The sequence below is a fragment of the Taudactylus pleione genome, unplaced genomic scaffold, assembly GCF_031769625.1.
Source record: "Taudactylus pleione unplaced genomic scaffold, aTauple2 ptg000706l, whole genome shotgun sequence".
Classification (NCBI taxonomy): domain Eukaryota; kingdom Metazoa; phylum Chordata; class Amphibia; order Anura; family Myobatrachidae; genus Taudactylus; species Taudactylus pleione.
The window spans coordinates 1,200,829-1,222,101 of record NW_028285108.1 but is presented as its reverse complement, the minus strand read 5'-3'; the positions used below and the strand labels follow the sequence as shown (position 1 = coordinate 1,222,101).

Here is a 21,273-nt window from a genome sequence, read left to right as displayed (position 1 = left end):
TAGTAAATATACCCCTTTATGTTAGTTGTGTTCCTCAGGCTTGCAGCTTGCAGTGTATGGAATGAACATAGAAAATATATTTTTTATATTGTTCAATGTTCTTATATACACAGTATAGAAAGAGAAGTTAAATATTTAGTTAATGTTTATTTAAATGTCTAGGCTTTAGGTTGTCACAAGATATATTCAGATTAGTTACAGTTGTTGGCATTTTTATTCTGTTGTATATGCAGCAAAAGTACCTAGGAAGTAAATCAGCATTGTTATATTGCTTAGCCCATAAGATTGTACCTTACATGTTTCTTCACTCAGTGTGAAATTCTACCTGACTTTGTTCTACAGGATCCCCATTGTGGCCAAAGGAAAACCTGGACCCTGTTGTTGTGAATGAGGGGGCTTCCCTCACTCTGCAATGCAACCCTCCCCCCAGTCTCCCTCCTCCGGTCATATTCTGGATGAGCAGCTGTAAGTGGGCTCATGTGATCTGCACACAAGACTGTACCTATCAGTGATAGGCCATGCAAGCAAGGTTTTTCTTCCACATATTTCGTAGGCTAATACTCTGTAGGATGAGGACAATGCCACAGTGGTGTTAACTGTAATACACCCACCGCACACAGTGGTATCCATGCACAGCTAATAAGAGGGCTACACCGGGTGGGTGAGAGAGGGGTTGGATAAGCAGGGTTTCTGTGAGAAAGTGACAGAGTGAGGGGTATAGATAGTCAGCTGTACATTGTTCTCACTGTGGAGGGATAGGGGTTTTAAATCTCCTATCTCAGCATAATTTTCCCGTAAATGTTACTATGCTACAAAGAAATATGAAGCAGTATTATCCCCAGCAGTATTATCACCAGGGTCCCAAGGTCAGCCACGTATACCCTTCACTTATGCTCTACTTACGCTGCTGACCTCTCTGCAGGCATGTATATGAACTAATTCTATTATAGCCATGCTACATGTGTAGTACATGTGTCTGATAATTAATGGCTGAATTAGCTGTTATGTTGTTAATTAAGTGAAAACAGAATGATATATACACAAGTAAGTCTGACCCATTGCACATGATTCTTTTAAAAAAAAGTACCTTCATATTTATTACAAATATTGAACATATTTGTTCTATGGTTTTTTTAAATTGCAATATTCTGTTCCATTTCTTTTTGACATATCAGTACTTTATTATGATAATTTTCATTTAAATCCAATGTATACTCTGTATACTTCTGAGTTCTCAATGTCTCAACTTTATTCGACCGCTCGAATAACACTCAATAGTGCATAGTGCATGTGTCATTGAGTCAGTCTGAAAATAGGATGACTTGTAGGGACTGCCTATAGTCTGTGCGCTCGTTTGTCTTCAAAATTGTCCTGGCACTGCGGCCTGAAAATGTATCTATAAAGTAATGTATGTCACAAATTGGAAAATGACTGCAATGCACCCCTGTATAAGGCACAGCTTGATATACTATATAATCTATCTCTCTCTCTGTGTAGCCATGGAGCCAATTACACAAAACAGACGAGTGTCTCAGGGACTGAATGGGGATCTGTACTTCTCTAATGTCCTGCGTGAGGATGCATTGACCGATTACAGCTGCAATGCTCGCTCCCATTTCACACACACCATCCAACAGAAGAATGCATACACTCTCAAAGTGCTGACAAGTAAGTAGCCCCTTATTCTCTGTGGTGTAACAGACTTTGGTTTAGTATATTCAAACAGATCTATTTCACAGGTTTTACTGTGTATATAAATAAAGATATCAGTGAATTGAATGCTTTGTACCAAGCTTTTGAACGTTACAGTGCAGCCTTACTTACCTATACTGAGTATTTATCCATCTTCCTATTAGTAACCAAGACTGAAGCACAGCAAGTAGAAAGCACAAGTGCATCTGGCTGTAGCTTAGGAAATACTGGAGTACTTTTTCTGAAGAGACCTGCAGCAAAAGCCATTAGATAAGGATCTCCATTTTTTCATTGTAATTAGAAATATTAATTTTAAATTGTTTTTGTAACAGTTTCTTTTTTTGATGTAGTTATTAGTTTGCGTGGAAGCTTGGAAGCTTTCAAACTGCTCCTCTACAAAAGCATTAAAATAAATCTCACTAATTCGCTCCAACTGTGTTCTTAATTGTAACAATTTATGGGCGGTAGCAGTATTTTTGACCTATCAATTTTCTGTCAACTAGTGACATCACTCATACACTTAATGGCTCCCTCTAGTGTATGTAGATGGTAGGTGCATTTTAACTAGAAAATATTAGAACGCTAGATTGACATGATTGACTTTAGAAATCAGTTGTTACATAATAAAACATGTTTTTTTTTATTTCCACTTTAATCAGTAAGAAAAGGTCTACAAAAAAATATTTTTTTAATTGAAAATATTTGTTGCTAATCCACTATTGCTACAACTTTGATTATATGTGGTATTTTAGTTTGCCTACAGATGTGTCCTCTTGCATCCTTGCTGCTTGCGCAGCAAACGTGCGCACGCATATTGAAATCCTATGGGTCGAGGGTGCGAACGCACAAGCGGCAAAGATGCAAGTGGACATATCTGTATTTCTCTCAAAGCCATTTCTATGAGAACCAATGACCCAGTGAGTCATAATTTACTGCATAACAGAACCTGTTTTCTAAATACACGATACAGTAGTAGCACACCATGCAATAGAAGGGGTAAATCCTGCAGAATTGCTTCCTGCTATTATAATTGTTTTTCAGCACTTTTTTATGTTTCTGCCAATAGCAAATGTTTGCTAGGAATGTCATAACTCCTGGCCATCGGCACTGGCAGAGCCCTAAAACCTGTCTGGATGCCTCCTGGTGCATAGTAATTGCAGTTGTCTTGTTGTCTGAATGTCGCTGCCTTTGTGTACTTTTATGCTATTTTTGTCAGCATTTTGTTTCGTCTGTTACCATCACTACATCTTTTTCTCTTTTACACAAATCCTTTATTCATAAACCATTTATCTGTACTTAATCTTCCCATGTCCCCTTACACCAGGTAAAATATCCTCTTTATTACATTTCTACCATCCAAAGGCAAAATGTATTATACAATTAAACATTTCAACATTTTTACACACAATTTTAACACAACTGTATTTAAGCATTGTGGCATCTTAAAGTTAAACGGATAATGTTAAAATTACAACCAATTACACCTTTCTGTGCATGCCATTTTCTTGCTGATCATCTCACTTTGAGCTGCATGCTTGCTCCAGCACACTCAGTTATGCATGTGCTCCCTAGCCACTGTGTCTTGCTTGCTACTTTTATTCTTCAGCTTTTATTTCTACTCACCTCTCTACATCCCTTTATTCTATACAATGTGTTCTTTCTCATCTTCCACTCCAAGTATGTTGCTCTTGGGCTCTCATCGTGTCTTGTTTATTACAGAGAATTCCCGTAATGACTCTGCAATACATTCCACTGTGAACCTCACTATAATGTACCATGGTGAGTCCTTGGGGTCCATAGACCTCCATCCAATCTCACCTTTCAGCTAACCACTCTCACTGTATTCATAACAATGACTGGAGACAAGAATCCCCAGCCTTGAAGCTGTTCAGAAAATATAAAATGCAAGCCCTTTTATGGTGCCAGTTTTAGTGATTGGTAATTAAAGTATTACATGTAAGACTCAGTAGTTAGGTACTGGTCAGTTCTCATCCCCAATAGTGTGCCTTTTCTGTCCTTCAGAAAGGCAGACACAAGAATGTAAACAAAATAGTGAGTTCACAAGCTGCTGTCATTTGTATTACCATGAATACAGAAAAAAATTCGAATTTAGGAAAAAGTAAATATAACTGATAACTATTCATCTACTCTAAATCATGTCTAAAAATACATAAAATTACATAAAGATATTCATGATCAGTTTTGACTAAATCATTGGCTATCTTTGGATATCTTTCAAACAACATTGAAAATAGTGATACATGAAAATAATTTTATTTTGTCATTCGGATACACCCCCCACCTATTTCATTGCTATCCATCATAGGAATGCTGAGCTTGACTTGCTCTAAATCTTCTCTTTATTTAATTGCTGTCTTGCTGTTGCTCTATGTGGCTTTGTAACCAAGGCTGGCTTTGCACTTCTGGTCTTCACTCTTTAAAGCTATCTGTGACCATTGCTTTTTAGGCAGCAGGATACATCACCAGGTCTCTATGAAAACCATCGTCGAGACATCTTTTATAGTTTTTTTCAGAGCACCTTTTCCGCAACCCATTAGGTTGGCAACGTACAACTGAGCCTGTACATGGAAAACATGCCCAAAAGCAACTTGTATTTTTTGCGAGATGTTAATAAGTATTCATACAAATAATGGTATTCTTTATGATTAGATGTGAAACCTTTCTGTGCTTGGGACACTGAACAGTACAGGTAATGAGGACAACTAGGATACATTCAAGTTGTTTCATTTTGGAGAAGACCCGGCCTGGACCCGGGGTTTGGTCTGAAAGCAGTATTAAAGCCCTATCAGACCAACACCCCAGGTCCAGGCCAGGTCACTGAACACGGGTTTCAAGCCGTGTCACAGTGGCTTGAAACCCGTTCACACTGCAGGCTGGACACAGGTTATTTCCAGGGCTTCTCATCTGATATCATCTCCAAGCGCCGGGATGGATGACCCAGGTCACACATTCACACTGCTCCATAACCCGGGTGCTTCCCAAACCATCCCGGATAGCTCTCCTGGTTGGATTCCTTGGTCTTTGGACCCAGTTTATTTTTCGAGGACCCTTTCATACCGGGCTGCAACCCGGGTTAACCCAGCAATAACCCAGGTTTTTGCAGCGGTGTGAAAGAGGTATGACATAAACAGAGTTTGCAATTCATCTTTTTATTTCTAAGTTTCATTATACAGTTCTCTTCATCTCAATCATCACTGTTTAATTATAAAACCATGAATGTATCCAATAAAACTGAGTGGCCTCTGAAGACAAACCAAATAAAGTGAGAAACTCTGAGCTGCCGGCATGAGTTGTTCATATTACAAACCTAATGATGAGTTCTCACTAATTAACAAGTAATTGACTAACCCTGTCCTCCAGACCTATTTGGGGTCCTGTGGGGGTTGTACACAGATCCTTAAACCTAGAGCAGGTGCCTCACATAACGGATTGAACCTCACCAAAGAGATGTAAAACGATTGATTTCCAAGGGGATATGGCACTAAAGCAGCAATATATTTTAGTGATTTGTATAAATAGACCTTTGTCTTTGTTTTGAACACGTCAGAGACATAACATTGCTGCTTTTACTCATCATTTTTGTAACCTATATGCAGATTTTAAGGAATAGCAGATGTGAAAACATTAATTGAATAATAAATGCAAAATTGTCTTGGTAATGGCTGAAGACAAGAGAAAAAACAGCAATTATTCCTGACATCTTTGGCAACAACAGCAGTGGATAAGGTCCCTTTCCCCTACAACTCATTTTGTGGAAATTGCTGATTTAGTGAAATACTGGGTATAGTTACTGCATTTAATCAGTTTACTCACACAATACCTATAGCTGATGTTCTACATATTGCAAGTTCTCTCTATCATAATTTCTCTGATTGTTACTTATTTGTTCTCAGCCCGTGAGGTACCAGAAAGAACGCCAACATTCTTGCTGCCCACAGGTACTTCTAGCACCAAGCTGGTGCTGCGTGATGAAGATCTACTCCTAGAGTGTATCGCCTCTGGGGTGTAAGTGTCGTGGTACATCCTACCTTTCTATTAAATACTACTGTCTCCATATTTTGATCACAAAAGTGTTTAGCATTTTATATATTTTCTTCTGTTAATTAGAAGATTTGTAGATTTCATGAAGGAGTTTCCCTACCATATGCTTTTATACGTAGAGTTATGTAACAGAAGTTGTCCTACTGAAGACTAAAGTGCTGGGATCAGAACTTACTGTTACTCCAGAGCAAGAACACAGAGATGTTATCATTAGTGTGTGCAGAAGCAGTCCAAGCTACTGTTGTAATTGACAGGGGCAAAAGTAAAGGGGGTAAAGTTATTTAATGCTCGGTGTGAACTAACTTCATCAGTATGCAAACATGTACATACTGTATCTTAAATTCATTATTTGATGCTGAGGAATCGAATAGGATCTACACGTGTTTCCACTTCCAATCATTCTGCATTTGTGTTCTGCAGACCAACTCCGGAAATAATGTGGTACAAGAAGGGAGGGGAGCTACCTAGCCAGAAACTGAAGTTTGAGAATTTCAACAAGACCCTACGCATTGCGCCCGTGTCTGAAGAAGACAGTGGAGAGTATTTTTGCCAGGCATCCAACAGAATGGGGAGCATCAGGCACACCATCTCAGTTCGGGTGAAGGGTAGGACCACAGTCATAGACTACTTTGATCTTTTTGGACAAGACAACCTCACAGTTTTTTTCTGGAGTAAAAGTTTAGTTGCCTATTGATGTGTCAATTTCATGCAACAGCAACTTTATTTGGACACTCACACATAATCATGATATTACAATTGAATCTAAGAGACATCTGTGGATGTGTTTGAAATGTTCAAATAAATAATGCATAATGATTTACACTGATATATAATTGGTGCTTTCATTGTTACTCACCCAACTAAACTGGACTGTGTGGTGCTGTATATACTTAGAGTACCATGAATGGTACAGTCACACAGTGAACATGCATGATATACTAGATTTACCATTCTTACTATTTTTCAGCACAACATCTTCTCTAATGTACATGAAGACAGGCATAAAATATGCATAATCATTTTTAACATTTGTTTTACCATATTAGCTGCTCCTTATTGGCTAGATGAACCCAGGAACTTGATCTTAGCCCCAGGAGAAAATGGTCGATTGGTTTGTCGTGCCAATGGCAACCCTAAGCCTACCATTCAGTGGCTAATAAATGGAGATGCCATCCCAGGTATGAACACAATTTTCTGGTTTTATTTCTTTATGTTGTGCAGCACCTTACACTAAGGGCCTCCATTGCCAATTTTGTGCCCAGGTACTAAGAGGGTCTGTGACCAATCATGTTGGGGTATAGCTATGCACTTTGTGAATATTAGGCCCCTCTGTAGATGATCTGCTGCCGTCAACCAGCGGTACACCTCTGAAGGGGGCATATTAGATGTGTCAAAAGTAGAATGCACAATTCAAATGCCCATGGGTTGGTAGCCATTAATGAAATAAAAAAAATGGAAGAAGATGTGTGTGAAGAGGCAATGTTTACATGTAAATTTCTCTTCAGACTCAAGTAAAAGTGCTAAGTAGAAAATGAAATACGCATATTGAGAAAATAATAGTCAGTAATTATGCCCACTGGTTGTGTAACAACTAGGTAATCATGTAATCATGTCCACCTTCTATTGTGTAGAAGGTGGACATGATTGTTTGACCTAGCGATGGAGACCAGTTTGATATTGAGGTTAGGGGTAGAGGGTGAGAAGACACATCATAGATGGAGAACTTTGCAGAAAATATCATTCAAGAAGGATTTTATTAATCTAATACATATAGTGCATGTACAACAAATGCATTAAACTACCTGCCCTTGTCTCGTATGCAAAGAAAAAAGCATAAAAAGATTTTGGTTATACATGCTCGCAGAAGCATAATGAAGTGATGAAGAATGTACCAACAGCTATTTGCAGCTGCCCTTGGTTTCTCACAAATAATACAGCTTTTTGTATATATGCATCTTTTCCCCAGTCTGGTCATGTATTTGCAGTATTTCATGCCCTTATTGTACTCTGTCTACATGAGTATGCCCCACTTCCCTTCTGCCTAGATGTGTACATGCTAGATGCGTGTTGGTATGCCGGTGCGCAGTTGCATGTATTCACTTTCTGGAATTCACGCAAGATATGTGACTACAACTGGTAAAGGCCTCTCTCTGCATCAGCCCCACATAGTGTATGTGTCAAGATTAAGAGACGTCATTGTGATCCATATAGATTCCTTATAACAAGAGAAAAGCTAGGTGCACTGCTTAGTGTAAACACCTTCATGTCAATGTCGTTACATACTTTTGAATAAAAGAAGCTGTAAGAAATGTATAATGAATGATAGATGGCAAAGTAGAGCACTGTTTAGTGACCTCTTGTGGTTAAATTGTGAAACTAGAATTCAAACTCAGAATTTCATTGAGCTATGGGCCTGATTCAGAGATAGTCATAATTCCGGTGTTTATACAGTTGAGAACTCTGATAATCAACTGACCTGCGACCAATGCTGCGCACTTGTAAGCAGTCGCTTGGATTTGTGAAGCCGCCGGTGGGCGTCTGCGACATACAATTTAGCAGCAGCAGTGGCATTAGCATTAGCATCCAGCTCTGAATCAAGCACTTAAGCTGGGTACATATAAGACAATGGGCACCCAGCGCGACATTGCCGACGATGGCACCCGTCAGGCGGCAAGTACATACACACTTGCCAATGCCGGGTCCGTTGGGGGGGAGGGACGTGTCATGCTGCATTTGGCAGCATGACATTGTTAGCGTCATCTCCCGTTGGCCCTGTTGCTAATGACCCGCTGGAGCGCGCATATCATGGGTACACACCAGACGATGTACCCAATATGTCGCTCCGATCCTTGGGATCAGTCGACATATCATCTAGTGTGTACCCAGTATAAGATATTAAAAAGTCCTGAACTTTTCGCATGTCGGAGTCGATCCACGGGATCGGACGACATACCATCTAGTGTGTACCGAGCATAAGATATTAAAAAGTCCCGGAATTTTCGTATACCGGAGTTTTTGCCGTCATCGCCAGTTTTGCCTCTGGAAAAGTATTGTGCTCGTCACCGCAATTCGCGAGAACGTGTCCCGGCGAAACTGAGATCGGCGAAAAGTACTGTCAGATTTGGGGAAATCAGCCTGACACCCCCCAAAAGATGCACTGACATGGGGGATCACTATGGATACCCCCGAATAGCCCTGCTGAAGGTATTTGGGGTGCTTTAATGCTCTCAGTTGATGTTATTTAGCATTTAGCAGTTTTTTTTTGGAAAAATAAGAAGTCCCAGCAAATTTGGGGTACACGAAAATGGGTATAAGCATGGTTAAAAAAAAGTGCGTTTTAAAAAACTTAAAAAATGCACCTTCAGCAAGCACATGCAAAAACACAGCTTGGGCTTACTTGGAGGATCCCCTGGAGTCTATTTCGCTAGTATTTAAGTTTGTCCCCCAACTTTGTTTTTTATTACGCCCCCAAAACTAAAGTACTTTTTTGGGGCGATCTAAAGTATTTTTTAAACTTTTTTTGATGCAGTTTACCTTTGGGGGGCTGTCCCAAGGCTGCAGGGGTGTTCCCGCAACTTTGCACCCCAAACTCCCAAAACTGCACTTTTTGCCGCTCTCTTTCAGAGGCGAATCTTGTCCGCTGGTTACAAGGAGCAGACTTTTTGCACCGGCGGAAACTCTTTGCAATTGAATACGGGGAAAAGTTCTCGCCTGGCAAAATGACGTCACCGGCGAGAACTTTTCGGCGATCTCGGCTTTTCGTCGGCAATTGAATACGGCCCTATGAGGAATCACAGGTCAGAACAGGTGACACAAAACTGATAATCTTGTAAATCATATGGTTATGTCTTTGCAGACTATAAAGCATACTGTGCACCTTTTGAATATTTGAAATTATTTTAAAACTGCTTCATTCAAATGAGACTTTCTATTTTATTTCTCACAATTTGGTACAAGTGAAGCTGCCAATGGTTAACATGTTGGTAGAATATATTGAGATTACACATAACATAATATGTGATCTTGCCATCCATGTTTATGGGAGTGCATTCATTGCTTTAATACATTATTTTATCATGCTAAATATTAACATGCAATCTCAACACAATATTTCAAATGTTACCTTTTGCTTAATCTGTGATATGTGGAATCACAACATGATGAAAGGTTGGATATTACTTGGACTTGCACTAGTGAAGATATACAATTTACTTTGATCATGTGTACACAACAATCTCTTTTTCCTATATTTTATATAGCAGGGGCTCCAAACCCAAATTTTGAGGTTGCTGGTGACACCATCATCTTCCGAGAAGTGCAGAGTGGTAACAGCGCAGTGTTTCAGTGCAACGCCTCCAACACCCATGGCTATCTGCTGGCTAACGCATTTATCAGCATCCTTGGTAAAGCTATCCAATGACGAGAATCTTCATCATCATCAATTGTAACAGTATATTTATATAGTACTAAAACAACATCTTGATATAGCGTTGTCTTAATTTATCATCTTTCTCCTTCTTCATCTTCTTACATCTATCTTACTGTACCTCTATACTTATCTGTCTGTAGGCCTCCACATTTCCATCCCTCACTTCTTATATTGTTCACTGTCTCCGTCTATCTAGTGTCTGATTCTGTGATTCTCCCCATGTACTTCACCTTAAATTCCTTCATTGCTCCCTCTCATATTTTCTTTCTCGTGATATGTTTACCTACTGCAAAGTAAGTATATTGAAGAGAAAATAATTACTTCCTTTCAGCCTAAAAATCTGTGCAGACCACCTATTTGTACCTGTGTCTGAAGTCTTTACTGTTGACTTTGTTTGCTACCACAGATGTTGCCTCACGCGTCCTGGGTCCTAAAAATCAGCTAATTCGAGTAATTGAATACAACAGAACGCAGCTGGACTGCCCATTCTTTGGTTCTCCTATACCCACACTTCGCTGGTAAGGATTGATTCTACTGCCATGCTACCAGCATATAGGTTATCTCTAATTATAGGCAATTCTCCTGTTTTCTACAGATACATGCCACTGTCTTTGTGCCAGTTATTTATTGCTGAAGTTACTATTATTGAGTGACAAGGAAGTTGGAGGAGTAAACACAGTGCTCTGTTTGAATAGCTATGATATCAGGTACAAGATATATGTAAATGTTTCACGGTTCCTGTTCCTTTGCACATGCAGGTTTAAGAATGGACAGGGCAGTAACTTGGATGGAGGAAATTACAGAGTGCATGAGAACGGCACGCTGGAGATCAATGTTGTGCGTAAAGAGGATCAAGGCAAATACACTTGTGTTGCTACCAACATCCTTGGCAATGCTGAAAATACTGTGCGACTAGAAGTCAAAGGTAGAAGGGCCACAAAATAAATAGCTATCTCCTATATACCTGTGACTTTGTTCATATCCTTTCACTATTAATTTGAACTTTATTAAACTATGTCTTACATCTTCATTCACACATCACTTCATTTAATTTCCCATGCATACTTCATCTTTCTGTTTAATGTCTCTGTCTCTCTCTCTCTCTCCATCTTTCTCTATCATTGATTTGTAGCCATCTTTTCTTCAAAATTAACTACAGTTGTTTTTGCCAAGTGATGTTGCAGTACACCACCTCCAAAGCAACCCTTAAAGAGGATGTCCACTTTTGGACACCACCAGTGATGTGCGGTGAGGTCAATGGCTGGGGAGGCACACATGGAGATAGGTCTGAGTGCTGGGAACCTTCCTCATCCCCTACTCACTGTAACTCTCCCCTCACAACACTAAGCTTCAGTGGACATCCATTAAATATCCTACCTGCATCACTGTGTCTTCCCTTGCTGCTGTTGACTGAGTTCAGCTCTCTAAACACTGCAGTGCACTTCCTGATCACATGACACATCCCAGGTGTCCATCAGTGCTCAAGACATGCCCCCAGACATGCCTCTGTTAGCTCTCTTTCTGTGCAGTTTACTGCCTGTGCTGTGGCCCTACCCCCAGCTCTGCAAACAGGGTATGACTATGCAGAAGAGTGGCTAAGCTGTTGCTACCTCATCGCTTGTCTCCCTGCAGTCCCAGGGAGCTCCACAAAGCTGGTGAGTGTTAACTATAAAATTATTACAACTAACAAAGAAGATGCTTTTAAGTTATAAATATCTTTTTTGTATTCTAATTATTTTTATATAAAATCTCAGTAGTATGACAGGAGAGGCTCTGCCTCCCCTGCCTACCCTGACTGCACATCCCTGGACACCACCTTAACCTTAGCATTGCATTCCCACGCCATACAGCCATTAGGTTCAGTTTCTTTGCTGCCGCACAATATAGTTCCTCTTCTTCCTGACTTCCATTTGTCAGTGAGCCAAAACATCCAGTGGTAAGTGCAAGACCTGTGCCATTTGTCTTTCTTCCGATTCAGCCACAGCTCATTGTAATGGAAGTGCCTGGACAAGTGCTGCATCACTCACACATTACAGATTACACAACACCTCAATTTTTAAACTGTTCAGCAGTCTGAAACCCCCTATGGTAATGGCATGTGTCCCAGTGCACCTAGTTACTATTTTGGGGGGTACCACTACTTAGGGCCAAGGGATGTCCGACAGTGGACATACCATTGATGGTAATTGTAATGGTAATTTTTTGTATTTATTTAGAAAATCACTAAGTTACACAGATATAACATCATATATAAGTCACTCATACTCTGTTGATTCCCAAGCAATTACAGTCATGTGTAATAGTAGGAAGAGGTGGCAGCCTAAGCTACTAAGGGGTCTATTAACTTAGCAGTGTTAGGAGACAGAGTGAAAGGTGATAAGAAAGTGATATGGTGCCAGCCAATCAGCTCCCAACTGTCATCTCACAGGCTGTGTTTGAAAAATGACAGTTGGGAGCTGATTGGCTGGCACCTTATCACTTTCTTATCACTTTTCACTCTGTCTCCTAACGCTGCTTAGTAAATAGACCCCTTATTCACCTAACAATGTGTAGAAACATTCTGGCCTCAATTCAGAAGTGCATGCAGTGGCTGCTACGGCTCTGTCTTTTTGCGAAGCCGCGCCGGGGATAATATGCAAATGCTAGTTTCAGCCTCCCACTTGTGTACTAGCGTGTGTACTAGCGTGTGTCGGAATGTGCAAGCCCTTAGATGCCCACTTTCAGTGCTTGTGTAAATTCTGTACCATCAGTACACCACCGACACTTGCACCAGCCTTATGGCAGATGCAGTGCCTTCGGCTGAACAACGCCTCCGTGGCTCCGGTTCTGCGTCTGAAAACGTAGCAGCTTTCACTGACTCACGCACGACACTCCCATAACACGCCCATGCGACTGATTGTTTTTTGTTTGTGTGTGTTCACTTAAGGCCACTTCCCAATCACCTCTCAGGAACGCCCATGGTTTTCCATCACCATTTTGAATACCGTTGGTTCCATTCGTTCAGTTAAAATGTCTCTATACAACAATTAGTAGAGGCGGAGGTGGATCAATTATTGTTCTCTCCTGAATTTACCTATGAATATTATGAGTATCAAAAGTGATTTTTACCAACCCTGCTTGGAGCACAGTGGTATAGGGCAGATGTCTTCTGTTTAGCATTTAGATACAACCTCTGAGAAAGGGACTAAGGTTAATCAGACTTTTACCTCAATACTAATATTAAAGAATGCTGTGTCTGTTTGTTTCAAGTTGGCACAAAACCTACTGAACCAAATTACATGAAACCTGCATCATTTTGTATTGGAAACCCCTAGAAATAACCTGCATTTGGTTTCATCTCAATCCGTCACGTTAAAGCTGAGCAGTAACAAAAACAAAATGTATTGCATCATCAAAACAAGAGATAGGTGTGGCACCATGTGCACGGCCGGTAAGGGGTGGGGGGTCAGAGGGGCTTTGGGCCTGCGTTCACTTGAATAGCACAGACTACATAGCAGTCTGAGCACAGGGCACACAGTGATATTGGTGTGAGTGGTGGGTGAAGGCGCTGCTACTACCAGTCTGTATAGCATTCCTGGTCACGCGAGTAACTCTCGCTACAGGGTCCCCATGCAATGCAATACAACTAGAACACTTCAAATAAAAAAAAAATTGGCAGAAGCGATTGCATCGCAGGTGAAGCCGTGGGTAACAGCTAGTAGTTTATAAAAACATAAAAACTGCAAGAAATGTAAAATCTGGAAACTACAGGTCAGACCCAAATGCAAACTATTCAAGTGTTTAGAGCTGATCTGCAGCTTCTTGCGATGTTCCCAATGCCTATGCGATATTATATCAGTCACAGACACCGCCGTAGGTGCATCTTATGTGCCTTCGTCTTATGCCAATGTCGCTGTTGATCTTTACAAAATGAAGACACCCACTTTCAGCAATTTGAGACGGTGCGTTTCCATCTCAGAGCGTCTGTTTCAACATTGACATTTGCACCAGCCCTATGGCAGGTACATTTTCTACGTCTGAGTATGGCTCCTATGTGAGCATTACATCGTCTTTGGACACTTTCAATGATTCGCTCACTGCGGCTTCACCATGCCCCTGTTACCTCCCAGATGCGCCCACTAAAATCCTTAGGCACTGCGTCCGAATCTGTACTGTGTCTCTGAACGGTAACAATTGGGGCGTATGTGCAGACTTACCACATTGGCCAACTGCATGCGACATTGCCTCCACCTCTGAATCATGCCCTAAGGCAGCGTTTTTCAACCGCTGTGCTGCGGCACACTAGTGTGCCGCGAGCGGTTGTTTAGTGTGCCGCGCGGTCAGATCCACCGGTCAGATCTGCCGTACTGCGGTCCGGGCACTGCTGAGCTCCTCTGGGAGTCTCAGGCCTCCCCGGGCCATCACCTATGCAGACGCGGCGGCGTGACATCACAGGTCACGCACGCCGCGTCTCTAGTCAGTCAGCCCGCCCGCCCGCCTGCCTGCTCCGCGGCCCCTAGAGAAGCCCTGCATGAAGGCCAACAGCACCCCCAGTCAACCAGCTTGCCTCCACAGCAAGCCCCGCGACCGCTAGCCAGCCTGCCTGTCTCACCAGCCAGCCAGCCAGCCCTGCGGCCACCAGATCCACCAACACCGTCAGCCTGCCTGACCAGCCAGCAAGCCCTCGGCTACCAGCACAGCCAGCCCCACGCCCAACAGCACCCCAAACCAGCCCTCGGCCACCAGCCAGCGAGCCAGCCTGCCTGCACGCTGCACTCTGCTGACGAGGGACAGGTAGGGGCAGTAAACAATTTAAATTTACATTTTATGTGTAGCAATGTGGGTTTTTCTTTTCTTTGGGAGCCAGCAATATCTTTTTTTTTTTTTTTACTGTGGGGGTCAGCCAATGTTATTTTTTTTTCTGTGGGGGCCATTGTATGTGAGTTTTATTCCTATGGGGGCCAATGTATGTGTGTTTTATTCCTATGGGGGACAATGTATATGTGTTTATTTCTCTGGGGCCAATGTATGTGTGTTTTATTTCTCTGGGGCCAATGTATGTGCGTTTTATTCCTATGGGGGCCAATGTATATATGTTTATTCCTATGGGGGCCAATGTATGTGTATTTTATTCCTATGAGGGCCAATGTATGTGTGTTTTATTCCAATGGGGGCCAATGTATATGTGTTTTATTCCTATGGGGGCCAATGTATGTGTGTTTTATTTCTCTGGGGGCCAATGTATGTGTGTTTTATTCCTATGGCGGCCAATGTATGTGTGTTTTATTCCTATGGCGGCCAATGTATGTGTGTTTTATTCCTATGGGGGCCAATGTATGTGTGTTTTATTCCTATGGGGGCCAATGTATGTGTGTTTTATTCCTATGGGGGCCAATGTATGTGTGTTTTATTCCTATGGGGGCCAATGTATGTGTGTTTTATTTCTCTGGGGCCAATGTATGTGCGTTTTATTCCTGTGCAGGCCAATGTGTGTGTTTTTTTATGTGGGAGCCAATATGTATGTTTTCCAGAGGTTATGCACACCGCATCGCCGGATGGTGTGCCTTAGCAATTTCAATATCTTGCGTAGTGTGCCTCGAGTTAAAAAAGGTTGAAAATCACTGCCCTAAGGATAGTTGATCATCTAGGGACTATGAGTTATCATCGATAGTTAACAACCATCGATGGTTTTGCCATTGGTGACGTAGATTTGATGGTTCTCCATCATCAATGGCAGACAGGGTGACAATGTTTTATTTCTCATTTTTTCTCTTAGTCACACCACCACATTGTTAAGTCCTGGACCTGTCTGGTCCACAGGCCGCCATGCTCCCAAACCTTGATGGCCATCGGTGGGTGCAAACCATCAATGGTTCACCGTCAATGTTTTCATGTCATCAGTGTTTAGCAACGATGGCACCATCAATGGTTAGCCCACCGATTGTCATCCCTAGTAGTGGAAGCAAGGCAAAAAAAGCAAGTAATACCCCTTTCAGACATACAACACGGGAAATTTCCTGCTCAGATCCGGGAATTTCTCCTGTGCAAATTCCCGGGTATTTGGTCGAGACCCCCCTTTCACACTACGGTGTCTACCCAGGAAATTCCCAGGTAGACCCCTTTCAGACAAGAGCAGGGTTTTTCTGCTTACCTGCCTCTTCTCTGCCGTCTGCTCCTCCCAGCCAAAAGCCGGCCAATCGTAATGCTGTTTTTTTTTTATTATAATTTTTTTAACATTTATTTTAATTCCCTGGTGGTCCAGCGGGAGTGCGGGCGGCCCGCTGTGGCACAGCCGGCCGTTGCTGGGGGTAGTGAGCAGCAGCACTGAGCGTCCTATAAGACGCACTGCGCTGTCAGCTCAAACAGCTGCTTGGTGCTGCCCGGGAGTAGTTAATTCCCGGGTAGCACCATTCAGACAGAAGCAGGGTAATTTCCCGGGACTTAAGTCCCGGGAAAAACCCTGGTAGATTGCAGGGGCGGCTACCCGGGAACACGTTCCCGGGTAGATACCTTTCACACAGACATGAGACCCGGGAATTTTGTCCGAGGCAGGCCAAAATCTCGGGAATCTCAGTATGTCTGAAAGGGGTATAACTTTGCATCTTGGCAAAACCATGTTGCACTGCAAGTGGGCCAGATTTAAAATGTGCAGAGAGCTTTAGATTTGAGAGGGGCGTGGCCAAATTCAAATTTAAATTGCTTTGTAAAAATAAAGCTACATATTTGGACTACATGCAAAGTAGCCATTTACCCTGCATGCAAAAAAAATGACATGTGTTTGCACCCCTTGCATTGCACCATGGTTGGTTCCTTGTGCAAAGTTACTGCCTTTTGTTTTTGCTTTACTCATAATCAGCCCCTTAGTGGTTACCTGGAATACCATAAGACTGGTTTAGAGCCAACCGCACGCAATTCCGATGTTCACATAGTTGAGTGATTATTTGCAAATGCGCATATGGGAGTGTCAGTGAAAGCGGCTGCGTACACAGACGCACAGCTGCGGGAATAGGCTGCTATTGTCAGATGGAGAAACTGCACCTAACATGGGACTGGTGCAAGTCGATGGCTAGACCAATGACGCACCAGGGAATTAGATGCTGAATGTGGGCTTCTCAGTCTTTGCACATTCGGCCGCAATAATGTACACAAGGAAAGAAGTTTGCAGCGGCATTTGCATAAAGTCACAGATAGGCGACCTCAAATAGACGCTGCTGTGCTGTGCGCTTCTGCATCCAACTCAATATCGGACCCCCTGTGAGCACATTTTTTTTAACCGATCATTTGCACTAACCCAGATACAAGATTAGTGTTAAAATTACATTTTTGTTAATATGCCAAGGGTGATGCAACAATAGTCTTCATCGCATAAAAGCTTTTAGAAATAATGCATCAAACAAATTAACAGAAAAGCTGAGAAAAAGCTGCAATTACAAAATAAACCATCATGGGAACAGTAACATGTGTAAGTAATAAATGTGACCCTGACAAATGGGAGCTTCTAATGTTAAAGAAAGACAACAATATAGAACACAGGACACAGGATCAGAACCAGACAGATCTAGCAGTTATAAAAACCAAACCTTGGGCGGGATGCATGATGCATTTATGTTAGTTATGCCAGGAAGCATGAACAAAATCGCAAAGGACAGTTCTCTCGGTAAGAGCGCTCCTTTGCAAATCAGGGACTTCCGGGTCTATGACCCAGAAGTCCATCTAGTGGGAGGTTCTGGGAGGGATCCGATTGGATCCCTCTCACAGCACTCTCCGAATAGAAATCCATAGGCTTCCATAAGGTAACGTCATCGGTGCATATGAGAAATGCAGTCAAACCCACATTTTCGGGGGTTTGACCACATTTCTCACGTTGCTGCATCCCACCCTTCAGTAGTCTTTTAAATGGAACTTAAAATCTGCCCCCACTCTTCATCAGCTGGCGTGCCTACTGTAAATCAGTCTCTGATTATTGTCTCATTATCATCTCTGATAAATATTTGACATCATTGTTTCTAGTTCTATGTGGAGCTCTGGCATCTTATAGAACAATTGTTTTAATTGCAGGCTGTAGTTATTAAGATATTCGTACAATAGAATGTTTATTGCATGTTAGGTGTATTATATTTTCACTCCCGTGATGCACCCTCAAACCATTAAAATTCCATAGCTTTATGTTGGAGTGTTATCATTTACAATTACGTCTTAGTCTTTACTGTCAGTTATTTACAGAAAGGGTTTACGGATTCTGAATATAAAGTAGCTAGAAGAGGCTCTGCTGTGCTCCTTCATATGATGTGGGTATAGAAACATGGGATTCAAATGTACAGTATGTGGCTTTTGTTCCAACCGTCTTTCGTTTCACTTAGAGCCTACCCGCATTATTAAGGGTCCTGAGGATCAGATAGCTAGACGAGGCTCCACTGTACGCCTGGACTGTCGTATTAGGAGTGACCCATCACTCAGATTGACCGTCACTTGGATGAAGGATGATAGTCAATTATACATAAGTAGCAGGTGAGTGTTTGTAAAATTATAACAGTGTGGTGCTTTCTTAGTATAAGAAAGATTATTCATAAGCTGGAGCAGAATGTTAGTGTTGGACTCTCCAATTGAACATGAGTTTATTAGTAATGGATGTAATTTCCCAAAGAGCTTAATTTAGCAAAATGGAACAAATGACAATTCCAGGAGTTGAGGGAGTGATTTATCAGTATAAACTGCGCATTCTTTAGCTTCCTTACATGGTGTTCTAGGCATATTTTATTCTGCAGCTTTTCATATTGGGCCTGATTCAGAGATGCACGCTATTGCAGCTGCAATGGCAACTTTTTGTGGAGTTGCAGCAGGGGAAATATGCAGATGCTAGTTTTAGCCTTCCCAATGTGTACTAATGTGCGCTGGGCAGTGCAAGTCCTGAGTCGCCCACTTTGAATTCACGTGTATGGTGTAACTCCACTGTTGGTTCTGAACACTTCACTGTCGGAGCACCATTGCGTGCACTCTCCACAGTTGCATCAGCCTATGGCAGGCACTGTGGGCCTGATTCAGACCAGCTCGCAAGCGCATAGCGCTCGCAAGCGGGTCAATGGTGGGGTGTTGTGCATGCACGGTGCGCATGCACAAGCCCCGGAGCAAGAGAGAAATTCTCTCGCTCCGGGACTCACTACAAAAGGGGCGGCTGTCGGTGTTGATCGACAGCTCGCCCCGTTTTGTAGGCGGGGCATGGGGGGTGGCTACACAAACTAAGGCGTTCCCGAAGGAACGCCTGCCGTTTGTGGGAGGCACCACTGACATCACCAGTGATGTCAGTGGTGCCTCCACTGACCAGTGATGTCTGTGGAGAGCTTCCTGCACTCCACTGCCTCCACTGACCAGTGATGTCTGTGGAGAGCTCCCTGCACAGCTTAGCAAGCGGCCAGGAGGCCGCAAAAAAAAACGCCCTGATTCAGACCGAGCGCTCTTAAAGAGCGTCCGGCTCTGAATCAGGCCATGTGTCTCCTTCTGAAATTCATATGAACAAGAATATGGCCTCTGTGGCTGCGGCTCTGCATCGGAGCATGCAACTCCGTTCACTGACACGGCCGCGGTACTCCTATAACGCCCATGAGACAGCCTCTTTTTGTGCTCAATTCAGGTGAAAAGCATGTACTCAGTGAACGCATGCGCCGTAGGGGTTGGCAGTATTTTTTGAGCATGCGCAGTAGCAAATAATTGCTGAACTGCGCAAACATCGGCACTGTGTCCACCTCTAAATCAGGCCCATTATCTCATTGTATAATTGCTTCATAAATAGAGGTAAGGACATTTGGACCACTATATGTCTCTACTTTATTTGATCTTTTACATATGACTAGAATGCACCAAAACTTGGATTTCTCCTTCACATACCAGAGTTTTGCTGACTTCGTATTGTCACGTCATGAGCCTGTGGTTTATATCAATTCTTACAAAACTTGCAAAAATATATTTAGAAACTTTACAGAATTATTTTTAGCTCTCTTTAATTACAGAATGAAGAAAGAGGATGATGCCCTCACAATATTCGGAGTAGCAGAGAAGGACCAGGGATCGTATACCTGTGTGGCCAAAACAGAGTTAGATCAGGACTTTTCCAAATCATATCTCACCATCCAGGGTAATTCCACTCCCCACCTCAGATCATACAGTAGAAGCCAGATGTCTGTGTTTTTTCTTTCAGCAGGGAGGGATTCTCATCTAACAGTCCCACCATATATAGCAATAACGGTTTGAAGCATTTAAGTGTCTTCCATACCAGATATTATGAGAGTTTTAAACATTGATTGAATGAGTTGTTCTTGCTCCGTCGGTAGTCATGCACATGTCTTTAAGTTGTGTGTCGCCTCTATTTGTATAGCCACCTCCCCCCAATATAAAGCACTAGCTGAAGTACCCGGCATTGCCCAGGTTTAAATCTTCAAGTTACTAAGTTTTATTATGTGATGTCGTCCAAATCCATCCAGTGGAAGGCCCAGAACAGGTTCCCCAGGTCAAAGTTCTGCCCAGCGTACACCAACGGGAGGTCTGACCGGGACCCTAACCACAAAAAAACTTGCCAGAATCCAGCAGGACCACCTAGCGTTGGTTTTATCCCATCGTTGCAGGGGTGGCAGAAAGCATAACCGGGCAGACATGCAAACAAACAAACCAATGAATTTTATATATAAGAAGATTATTAATAAACATCCAGTATTAGTTATAAGTTTTTGGAAAACTGTCCACTAGCCCAATATTCTACACATACACCGATGTCCCACATGTTATAGCTATCACACATCCTGCTTCTGAGTACCATTTTCCACGCTCACCGCAGTTTATAGATGCTGTAAAATTATGCATATCTCCTTCTGTCAGTCATTAATAGATCTGAATCTTAAACCATGGAAATTTTAGATTTTATATTATTTTATGTTAGATGCTCACTATAGCACTGAATAGTTATGTTATATTAAAGTCTTCTCTAAACCTTCTGTCGTCCAAACACATTGCATTGAAGGATTCATTTGGTATGTAAAATATTTTCATAACAAATTCTATTTTATCATTCTTCATTGCTGTTGTGGAAAGTAAACAACACAGTTATTGTCCCCAAATTTTTT

General features: G+C 42.1%; 1 protein-coding gene across 12 annotated transcripts in view; it reads left to right on the top strand.

Moving 5' to 3' along the window:
- Positions 1–21,273, top strand: part of NFASC (neurofascin) — a 137,741-nt gene that overhangs the window by 69,453 nt on the left and 47,015 nt on the right. For all 12 annotated transcript variants that reach the window (XM_088456482.1, XM_088456481.1, XM_088456474.1 and 9 more), the window contains 10 exons: positions 343–465; positions 1,498–1,668; positions 5,607–5,718; positions 6,175–6,359; positions 6,801–6,932; positions 10,014–10,157; positions 10,590–10,701; positions 10,942–11,108; positions 18,523–18,670; positions 20,167–20,291. In XM_088456482.1, coding sequence (XP_088312608.1) covers positions 343–465; positions 1,498–1,668; positions 5,607–5,718; positions 6,175–6,359; positions 6,801–6,932; positions 10,014–10,157; positions 10,590–10,701; positions 10,942–11,108; positions 18,523–18,670; positions 20,167–20,291 — 1,419 coding nt within the window. The remainder of the gene's footprint in view (positions 1–342; positions 466–1,497; positions 1,669–5,606; positions 5,719–6,174; positions 6,360–6,800; positions 6,933–10,013; positions 10,158–10,589; positions 10,702–10,941; positions 11,109–18,522; positions 18,671–20,166; positions 20,292–21,273) is intronic.